The following is an 11646-nucleotide window of genomic DNA, read 5'->3' as shown; positions in this document are numbered from 1 at the left end:
ATTCTCTCAATTGAAATTACTGTCACTTGAGTCAGAACTTTGTCAATTTAGTTACAGACTTACCTTGTTGCGTGTTTTTACTTTCAATTTAGTCTTCTGTTTTCTTTTTAATTTTTTCTTGCTAAAAAGTTTCTTACTTCTGAAAAAGAATGGAAGAGCAATGAGAACAAAAGAATTACATTCCCTTCTGTACCCCATGGTAAACAGCACAAAAAGAGAGGAAAGAAAGTCAGAAGTACTATAAAATTGTTTTTCCTAAGCATGGGGAACAATCACAGGCAGAAATTCAGAGTATAAATCAGCTCATAAAACACTCAAAATTATGCTTTCCTAATGTTCCACTGAATTATGGGCCTTTATTCCCATCAATTTAAGCAGAATATATGCTATGAAAAAAAAAAAATATTTTCTACATTTGCTCTACTGTTTCTATTACAAGTCCATTAGTGTCACACCAGTACTTGAAGCAAGAGTTACTGACAAATCTCAGTGACATAACCTGTTAGTACAGAACATTTATGCTTTGTGAAGTCTTTTCCACAAAAAGATTCAAGCCAAGACAAAAATAAAGCTTTAAAAATGTATCATCATTTGGCAGAAAATTCACTTGATGGAAAAACTGCAACTCTTTTTTTTTTGTCTAGACTTTTCCCCACCCTCAGTATACAGACTTAATTTCCATACCTTTACATTACAGATCTAGCTAACACACATTCCTTTAAGATTCTCTAATCCTCTCCTGCCCACACCTCATTCCGATCACATTCTTTTTCTCCTCCATTTTACTACCCAAAAAAAAAAAAAAAAAAAAGACATTTAAAACAAAGACACCATACACACAATACAATTCTTTGTCACCATCACTGAGATCACTGTGTTTGAGATGAATGCTTTTTAACCTACTCTACATTTCTCTGGTCTGTTCAGATTATAAGCCCTCCACACACAAAAGAGGAAGCATATGTTATCTGTGTAGCATACAGCTCATCCTATACAGGACTACAAGCAACAGCTAATAACATTCCTCTGTGCCACTTAAACATTACTCAAACACTTTACAGTTCAGATTAGTTGGAAAAACAAGACTATGAAATCTGAAAGTCACAGGAGAATTTGCATTTTCAGGTAACAGACTGAGAATCAGAAGAATCTTACTATTCTATTTAAACAACTTTGTTCTAAATAAAAAACTTCAGGTACTAAGAGCATAATGCTTGCTCTCCTGTACAGCGCTCAGACTTCAAGACTATGCAAGTCTCACGGTCATAAATTAAAAGCTGAAAAAGCTGAAGCCTGACCAACAGCCACCAGTCAGAAAACAGGCTCAAACAAACAACTCCTGCAGAGAACTGCTAGAAATTGCTTGCTAGAAATTTCACCACTTTTCCCTTCTTCACCTATAAAAAGAAAGGTATGTTCTTCAAGACACTTCCTGCAGAAGTAAACTAGCTCACCACTTTTCTTATAATAAACAAACACCATTATCCTCGAGTTAAGAGAAGTGATTCAGTGAGGAGGAATTCCTCCACACTCCCCAGTAAATTAAAGCTCATAAAAAGAACCTAGATGACTGCTCAAGGTTCCTTCAACAGTAAAGTTTCAATAAATAACAGTATACAACCTATTTAAGAACCATGGGAAATTTCATGTAATCTTTACTGTCCAAATTCCTATAACGAAACTTCATAGTCTGATTCACTTTTTAGTTTTGCTTTAGTTAGACAAGTTTTTCTTCCTTATCAGAGTTTAAAATATATAATTCTTCTGCTGTCAAATATGAAGACCAGTTCATGTTCTGTTCTGTAGCCACTCAATCTTCTCCTGTGGACCAAAGGACCTTTTACAGTCTTTTACGCTAACTTTACAAGTCCTGATACAAGTATCATTTGGGCTCTCTCAGTCCATACCACAAATAAACCACACCGACCAAAACTGAAAACAGTACTTGTTATTTACTGCTAGGAAGAGAAAGAAGAAACATCTCATACACCTGAAAGGTCACACTTTTAACTGCATTCCAGGTATTATTTGGCAGCTTCACAACAATATGGCATGGCAGACCTATGTAACCCAGACTAACGTGAAAACATTTTACTGCAAACTTCCAAACTGAGCTTCCAATACTTTTTATCTAGTTGTGCTATTAATTATGTCTTTTAAACACAATGCAATTTGCATTTACCACAGACAACTTGATAAGCATTGTTTTTCTCTTTTTTTTTAATTTGTGTTAAAGGATACTAACTCAAGTTGCCAAGACTTAATACTCCCTCCCATAATCCTTGAACACTCTCCAAATTCGTTATAGTCTGCAAACATCATAAACACTTTTTCATCTTGTAAATATTTCACTGGACCAGTACCTGTACTTTTGCAAGTATTTCTTCATGTTTATGCACACATCTAAAAATCCCACAAATTAGGCCTTCATCCCCTTCACCTCCATCCCTCTAAAATTGGGCTCATTTCTTCAAAGTAACAAAACCCCCATCATTTGGCAGACTGCCTTCATTTGCCAATGATGCCTAGAAAATGCTTTTTTTTCCAATTAGCAAACAGGAAAGATCAGCAGTGGGTCTACTGGTGCTGCTAAGATCTCCCTCATTCACACAACAACCATTAAAGATGCTGCAAGTAGCAGCATTGTCTGAGTGCTCCACTACGGCAGTCATTATCTTCAGCAAGTTCTAGGCTTGAACAATTCTTTACACCGAAAAAACCTGGGTACAGAAATACCATGTTAACAATCCACATTTATCACCCTATATTTTCTTAAAACAAAACTTCAAGGATACTGAAATTCCAGTGTTTTTGTTGGGAAGTACATTTTCCCCCATATCCAAACAAAACTTGAGAACAAGTAAACAATTAAATCCCACTAATTTTATAAATAGTTCTGAACAACCTACCATTACTGTGCATAATAGTAATATATTTTTAATGTATCTGCATGTAACAAAGATATATATGACTGTCCACAGTTCTACTGTTATATACCATTATGCCAAGGTGTTCTAATTTTCAGAAGGAAAGTTTAAAACATGGGCAAGTATATTCATGAAAAACAATGTTAAGCAGATGATGAGTAATTTCCTGTTGGAAACCACACACATTAATTATAAGCCTGACTCTTCTACTGCCTGGAGATTAACAAGATCTGATATGGCTAAGATGGACTTTTTAGCTAAATTATTAATTATATTTTTGGTTAACAATTGTAAATTGCTATTATCTGTCATTTGTAAAGGTCTTGAAACTCTGTGCTGACAATCTGCTTCTGCTGGCAGAAGGCCTTTAGCTTTCAACTTCTAACTCAACTATGGATACCATCTAGTTCACACAAACCAAACACTCATTATCAGCAAATCTTTGGCAGCTTTTCTGCAAACTGCTTCAAGACACTGTAACACTAGAAACTGAGTTAGCAGTTTCAAACTGAACCACAAAAGAACTGCAAGTCAAATGAGCGCAGAACATGCAGATACTTTGACAAAAAATACTTGTGGCAAATGGACACAAAGAAAAACTGAACAGTGCTACTACCTTTACAGAAAAATCTGTTGAGAATAAAAGCAAAGACCCAAAATGTTCAACTCTGGAGTATGGAATAATCGCCTGAAACCAAAGGGGGAAAAAAGTGGGGGAAAGGTGAGGGTGGGAAACCACCAGTGGCTTGACAATTTAAAACAGGTAAGATAGGCAAGTTAAGTGACATGATTGCAACTTCCATTTAGATTTGTGGCATCTGTAGTAAGAGGAACTAAAAAGCATGCTTAGTTTATTTGTTCTCAAACCAGAAGTAGCATTAGCTAGTACTTGCAATACTTGCTGCATTATTAGGGGGACAGTATTCAGTTGCCTCAACACCATTGCTCTTATTCTGTTCAAAAGAGTTGAGGAAATGCAAATAGAGCATCTTTCCTCAAAGTAACAAGAGCAATTAAATGAAAATGAACTGTAATTCATAAGCTTAAATTTGAGAAGGAAGCTTTATATGTTGAGTGTGTGTTCCCCACTGAACTACTCAATATGGATTAACCATAACCACACCTACATAAGCTCTTCTAGACTGCATGTTAAAATAAAGGTATCACTGATGAGCAGAAAAAATATTCTGTCTCTGCTGCTGAAGAATAGGAACAACAAAAGTGTTACTTGACTTTTGTCTGACCTAAAACCTTTGTTTCTATCTGAACTGTTACCAAAGGTAGCTAGTGTAGCATTAGACACAGTCATTCTGCTGTTAATTAAATCTTTTGAGTACACTTTTGAAAAACAAATTAATTTAGTAAACCACATGGCAACACATGGTAAAATCTTTAAAAGTTCTAAATTACTTTGAGCTGTGTCTCAAGTTTTGTCTGAACTTGCTTGCCCTGGTTTAAGGGTTAAGCATCTTTGTAAAGAAGTATACTGTTGACAGAAGAGGCCCAGCAAAGTCAGGCTGTGACCAGACAAATGACAAATACACTGTATTATTTTGTTTCCACAGGCGCTTACTTGACACAGTTGGCTTAAGCATTCAAGGGGGAGTGGAAATTCTCTTAAGAAACAGCAATCACTTAGTAACACAAACACCGTGGGGGTGGTTTTTTGTTTGTTTTTGTGGATATTTATTTTTTTTCCTCCACTAGGTGAATTATTGCTGCTGGTGATCAACTTGGTTGGACAAGAAGCAGGAAGCATTTGCTTCTAAACAGTCCAAAGTGAAATCCTAAGTTTAAACTGTCACATAGACCAAAACGGGAAGCTATTATCACTCATGTTGTCACCATCAAGTTTCAGGGTCTTTCATCACAGCATCACATTACTGCACCATGGATGCAGTGACAGTGCAGATTAAGTTCAGGAATCTGAAAGCAGAGAGCAAGACAAGAGCAGGATCACAACCACAGACTTCATAAGAACAGACTTTAGCCTGTTCAATCTATTTTGAAGAGTCTATGAAATACAGATCCCTGGAGAGAAAGGGGTGCAGAAGATCTGGTTGATGCAGCTTAACAGGTTGGCTCTTACGCCCTTCACACAACTTGCTACAGCATATCTGGAGTACCAGGACCAGCTCTGGGCTCCTGAGTACAACAAAGACTCACTGAAGCAAGTCCTGAGAAGGGCCACTAAGATGCTTAAAGGTCTGGAGCATTTGTCATATGAGGAGAAACCAAACAAGTAGAGATTGTTTAGCTGAGAAAAAGAGAAAACTTAGGAGGGTGGGGATGGAATTTCCTCAGTGTGCATATATACCTAATGGGAGAGAGTAAAGATGATGGAGAGAGATTCTTCTGAGCAATATCCAGTTACGGGACAAGAAACAATGGAGAAAAATATAAATACAGGAAGTTTCATTTACACATAATAACTGTAAGAATGGTTAAAGACTGGAACATTAGAGGAGATAAAGAGAGAGGCTCTAGATTCTCCATCCTTGAAGATACTGAAAATCCCACTGGACAATGTGCAGAGAAACCCGCTCTGGTTGATCCTACTTCAAGAAAGAATGTTACACTAGACAGTCTCCAGAGGTTTCTTCTAATCTCAACTATTCTGTGATCTTCACTGTTTACATACTAAAGTAAAATTTGATTGTACAATAAACATGACTCTGCATTGTGGAAAGTGTGGATTTTTTCCTCATTCTGAGTTTTGCATTTCTCCTGGTCTCATGCCATGTTTCTGATTATACTTCCAAGGAGAGACATACTGAGCTTTTCATCTGTTCACCATCTGGATTAGCAAACAGACAGCAAATTCAGGCATAGGGCAGACTTCTATGGGAATTAGTCAGCATAATCAAACCTAAAATATTATGTAAAGCTAACAAGAGAAAAAGGGATGAAAACCACTCTACCACACTCAAAATATATGCCTTCATTAAGCTAAAGCAGTAACTTGAACAGACCCATACTTTCTTGGATATAATCAACACCCACAGGTATACTAAGAAGTGCATGACAGAGAGCATGCCTACATGCAATAATCAAGAACTTCTCTATGCAGATGGATCAACACAGACACTGTGCAGAGGATCTTTAAGACTTCTCCCAACTTCAGTCATACAGAAAGTCTATGCACATCCCCAGGAAACCTAAAACATAATTTGTCAAATGGAAGGTATTCTTGAATAATTGAGAACAGCATCTGGAAAAGAACTCCAAAAGGTCAGTCTTTCCACTCCCTGGTCCTTCATAAAACTGGGGGTGTCCTGGTCAATGGGAAGTTGAATAAGAGTCAGCAGTGCCCTGGCAGCCAGAAGGGGAAACTGAGTCTTGGGGGGGGGGGGAGGGCATCAGGCAAAGCATCACCAGCTGTTTGAGGGAGGGGATTGTCCTGCTCTGGTCTGCACTGGGGTGGCCTCACCTTGAATACTGTGTGCAGTTTGGGGCACTGCAATATAAGAAAGATATTCAGTTCTTAAAGAGTATACAAAGTAGGGCAATGAAGATGGTGAAGGGCCTTGAGGGGAAGCCGTATGAGGACTGGCTGAGGTCACTTGGTTTGTTCAGCCGGGAGGAGACTGAGGGGAGACCTTGTTGCAGTCTACAACTCCTTGTGAGGGGAGGAGAAGGGGCAGTCACTGATCTCTTCTCTGTGGTGACCAATGACAGGACCCAAGGGAATGGCCTGAAGTTGTGTCGGGAGGTTTAGGTTGGAGATGAGAAAGAGGTTCTTCACCGAGAGGGTGGGCACTGGAACAGGTTGCCCAAGGAAGCCTGACAGAGTTCAAGAAGCATTTGGACAAAGCCCCAGGAATCATATGGTGTGATCCTTGGGGCATGTTGCACAGGGTCAGGAGTTGGACTTGATGATCCTGACAGGTCCCTTCCAATCCAGAATATTCAATGATTCTAGTCAAATTCCACTGCATTCCTGACAGGTGTTTTCCCTGTGGAAATATTAGACAGTGTCAGTGATCACACTTCCACCATGCCCTAAACACTCCTACTAGAAAACTCTTTTTAGGACCTTTTCTAAATTGACTTTATTGAAATTAAATGCTATTTGGTTACATCTTTATTACAGAAAAATCACTTTCTCTTTTTCCATAGCTAGCTTGAATTTTTTTCAAGTCTGAGAAGAAATGAATCTTATGTCAATTAAGCTGTTCTTTCAGCCTAAACCATAACTTATTTACATCACTGACATCTAGTCCTTATTCTCTTGTAGTAGTCCTTCTTATTGAAAAAAAACAAACAAGTGAAAAGTAAGCAAGAAAAAAAAAAGTCCCACAATTCTGAAATTCACAGAAAAGGTCAAGAATTACTTCCAATTTTCTACACAGAAGTATTTCTCTCAATTAAAAAAAAAAACAAAAGCAAAAAAAAAAAAACCAAACAAAAAAACCCCACAACAAACTGAAACACTCCAACAGCATGGCACTTCTGAATCATAACACTTTATAATTCTGTGCAATGTGTAGAAATTGTCAGTAGGTACCTTTTATTCATTGTTGGTTTTACATTTGTGCTTACTGGTTGAGTTTGGAGTTTTTTGGAGCTAAATATTTGCTGCGGTTACAGTCTTCAGTATATATATAATCTTTCACGGTTTTGCATCCCCTATTAACTTTTTAATCTGCAATCTCATTTCCAACTCTTTGTCAGTGAGAGACTAAACAGTTCAGGACCTAGGACAGATCCAGATGCAGAGCAATTTGTTTTCCCAGGCTTCCCCCTTGACAAGCCATTGTGCAGCATCTCTCCAGGGTGGGTTTCTGTGCAGTTTTAAATCCACTTTACAGTAGTTCTATCTCGTACAGAAGTAGCCAAGTTGGCAGGCAGTAGGTAACACACCTAAAATTTCCAACTGAGGAAGGATGCAGTCCAGACAATCGGACAAGAGGGGTAACAGCTGCCATTCTCACTTGCATCTGCTTGATGATCATAGAATGGCTTGGACTGGAAAGGACCTCAAAGATCATCTAGATCCAACTGCCCGTGCCAGGGGCAGGAACACCTTCCACTAGAACAGGTTGCTCAGAGCCCCATCCAACCTGGCCTTGAACACTTCCAGGGATGGGGCATCCAAAACTTCAGTGGGCAAACTGTTCCAATGCCTCACCACTCTCTCAGTAAAGAATTTTTTCCTAATATCTAATCTAAACACCTCCTCTACCAGTTTGAAACTATTCCCCTGTGTCCTAACCAGCTTTCTTGTAGGTTTACTTCAGGTTCTGGAAGGTCACAATTAGGTCATCCTGAAGTTCTCTTCTCCAAGCTGAACAAGCCCAATTCTCTTAGGAGAGGTGATCCCTCTAATAATCTTTTTGACTCTCCTCTGGATTTGCTCCAATAGGTCAACGTCCTTCTTATGCTGGGGATCCTAGAGCTGGATGCAGTGCTCCAGGTGGAGCATCACCAGAGCACAGAAGGGGGGCAGAATCAAACCCCTTGTCCTGCTGGCTGCACAGCTCTTGATGCAGCCCAGGATATGACTGGCTTTCCAGGCTGCAAGTGCACATTGCTGGGTCATGTCCAGCATCTCATCCAGTAGCACCCCCAAGTCATTCTCAGTGGGACTGCTCTCAATCTGTTCATCCACTAGCCTGTGGGGGGCTGCCCCAACGCAGGTGCAGCACCTTGCACTTGGCCTTGTTAAACCACATGAGATTCCCATGGGCCACTTCTCAAGCCTATGCATACAGAATGTATGGCTTTAGGCTAGGTGCTTTAGCCTTAAATCTATAATTATAGAATCAGAGATGTTCAGAAAATGGTTCAAGTACTAGGTCCAGTCTATACCAAACCCCTAAATAGTTCACCTTTGGTTTTCTCCATATAACTCCCTACAACACAAATCTACCACTTAGTGTCAAAGTGGTTCGAGTCAAGTGGACCAGCCAATGTTTCACGACATTTAGAGGTTGCTGAAGTACCCTGCAACTGAACTTTTCTAAGGTTTTCCACACAACTTTTTGTCTTTGCAGATATCTTCCTTTGATAACTAATTACCATTCCTCCTAGTGTTGAAACATTCAGCATACTTTCAACCCCATACTTTCAATGGGGACAATGTCAGTAGGCTGCAAAAATCAAGAAAGGAAATAAATATCACTCAAAATCCTCAATCTGTTCTTGTCTTGATAAACAAAATGTCTGCTTACAAACTAGAGTTCCAAAAGCTTTTTAATGCTTTCTTTTTCAGATCACCTATGATAATACCTATCAAGTTTCCAAAAGGACTTGCCATAAAATAGTTTAAAAAACCCAAAGTACATACATATGAACCGAAATCTGGCACATATCAAATGCATATCATACAAATACACAAACTCAGTGTAACGCAAAACTAAGTATTAGCAAGTTTTATGAAATAAACATGCACAGAGTATATATTATAACATATACTTACAAACTGATTCAAAATTTTACTTTACAAATCACAAATAGAAAAAAACCCAAGAACGTTCATCTCTGAAGAAACAGACTACATCTACGCGACACTTGAGGAAAAAAAATGCTTTCTGCTAACACTGGTTAGTGTCCCTGAGTTTTAAAATACCTCTGATAAGGGAACAATTGCTCTATAAAATCCTTGATGAAAAATACCTCCATGAAACAGTTGCTTGACCTTCCCTTCTTCTTTGCACAGTTGCAGGCAGGGTTGGAAAAATAACAGATATTGCTTCTGCCAAAATCACAGCCAAAATAGCTGAGTTGCATGACAGTTGGCTCTCAAACCATATTTTTGCCTGTTGTGATACAATATTCAAACTTCTAATATATTTGCTAGCAAAACAAACAAAAAAAGGTGGAAGACAGGTTGCAGAAGAGGAAAGCTAGAATTTTCACACCAATATCCCCAAACTGGGGACTAATTGCCACTAGACACTCCCAACTACTCCAGCAAGACTCTAATACACAAAACACCTTAAAACAGTTCAGAAGTACTCTAAATAATAAGTGAGAACTAAATAATAAAATCCAGTTACATTTGGATTTTGTTACCATGCAGTTCTTCTTACACAGACGTTTGAGCAAATATGTTGCTTTGTCTTATCTAAAACTGCAACTGTTGCTGCCTTTTCAGTTCTCCTTATATTCCTTTTACTTCTATCAAGCTAAAGCATGGAGGTCCAATATATGTATCTAAAAGTATATTTACAACAAAAGGAGAGGCAAGGAGAATCTCCATCCTTTAATGGATGGGAGGAAACATAGGGACAAAGAATGAGTAAAAGGCTGAGGTACTTAATGTCTTCTTTGACTCAATTTTTAATAGAGACCAGTTGTTCTCAAAGTATTCAGCCCCCTGAGCTAAAAGACGGGGATGGGGAGCAGAATGAAGCCCCCACAATTCAAGGCTAAGTGGTCTGCAATCTGCTATATCCCTTGGACACACACAGGTCTGTGGGGCTGGATGGGATCCACCAAAGGGTATTTTAGGGAGCTGGCAGAAGTGCTCACCAAGCCACTTTTCATCATTTATCAGCAGTTCTGGATAACCAGGGGGGTTACACTTGATGGGATGTTAGCAAACGTGCTGCTCAGCTACAAGGTCGAAAGAAAGATTCAGGGAAGTATAGCCTTTTGAGTCTGACCTCAGTGCTGGGGAAGGTCATAATGCAGATCATTCCAAATGCCATCACATGGCACATACAGGACAACCAGGTGATCAGGGTCAGCCAACTTGGGTTTATGAAAGGCAGGTCCTGCTTGACCAACCTGATCTCCTTCTATGACCAGTCCCATTTAGTGGATGAGGGAAAGGCTGAGGAAGTTGTCTACCTAGACTTTAGTAAAGCCCTCAGACACTCTTTCCCATAGCATTTCCTTAGAGAAACTGGTTGTTTCTGGCTTGGGAGGGTGTACTCTTTGCTGGGTGGAAAACTGGCAGGACAGCCAGGCCCAGAAAGTGGTGGTGAATGGTGAATCCAGTTGGCATCCAGTCACAAGTGTGTTCCCCAGGGGTCAGTATTGGATCTGTTTATTATCTCTATCAATATTCTCTTTAATGATTTTATCAGTTATCTGGATGAGGGGATAGAGAGCACCCTCAGTAAGTTTGCAAAAGGCCCCAAGTTGGGCTGGAGTGTTGATGTGCTGGACAGTAGGAAGGCTGTGCGGGGGGATCTGGACAGTCTGGATCGATGGGTTGCAGCTGATGGCATGAGGCTCAACAAGCGAAGCGGCGGGTCCTGCCCTTGGGTCACAACAACCCCCTGAAGTGCTACAGGCTGGAGGCAGAGTGGTTGTAAAGTAGAAAGGATCTGAGGGTGCTGGTTGACAGCTGGTTGAACATGAACCAGCAGTGCTCAGGTGGCCAGGAAGGCCAACAGCATCCTGGCTTGTGTCAGAAATAGCATGGCCAGCAGGACTAGGGCAGTGATCAGCCCACTTGTAATCAGCCCACCTTGAACTCTGCATTCAGTTTTCTGAGAAGCGTCTGGCTCCTTTATTCCCTCCCTACACTGATTAAAGAAAACATCTGAGCCTTCTCCTTTCCAGGCTAATAATGGTCCCAGTCCTCTCAGCCTTTCCTTAGAGGAGAAAAGCTCCAAACCCTTAATCACCTCTGCGACCCTGCACTGGACTCTCTCCAGTATGCCTCTCTCTCCTCTACTGGGAAGACCAGAACCAAATACTCCAGATGCAGCTTCACCAGTGCTGAGCAGAGAGCACCTCCTTCAACGTGCTGGCAACACTCTTC

General features: G+C 39.9%; 1 protein-coding gene across 11 annotated transcripts in view; it reads right to left on the bottom strand.

Moving 5' to 3' along the window:
* Positions 1 to 11646, bottom strand: part of MYCBP2 (MYC binding protein 2, E3 ubiquitin protein ligase) — a 177824-nt gene that overhangs the window by 154464 nt on the left and 11714 nt on the right. For all 11 annotated transcript variants that reach the window (XM_027894283.1, XM_027894284.1, XM_027894291.1 and 8 more), the window contains exon 2: positions 64 to 139. In XM_027894283.1, coding sequence (XP_027750084.1) covers positions 64 to 139 — 76 coding nt within the window. The remainder of the gene's footprint in view (positions 1 to 63; positions 140 to 11646) is intronic.

Source organism: Empidonax traillii, unplaced genomic scaffold (genome assembly GCF_003031625.1).
Source record: "Empidonax traillii isolate 1590-97213 ecotype Southwest subspecies unplaced genomic scaffold, ASM303162v1 scaffold423:size1405600, whole genome shotgun sequence".
Classification (NCBI taxonomy): domain Eukaryota; kingdom Metazoa; phylum Chordata; class Aves; order Passeriformes; family Tyrannidae; genus Empidonax; species Empidonax traillii.
This window is presented reverse-complemented; position numbering and strand designations above follow the sequence as displayed.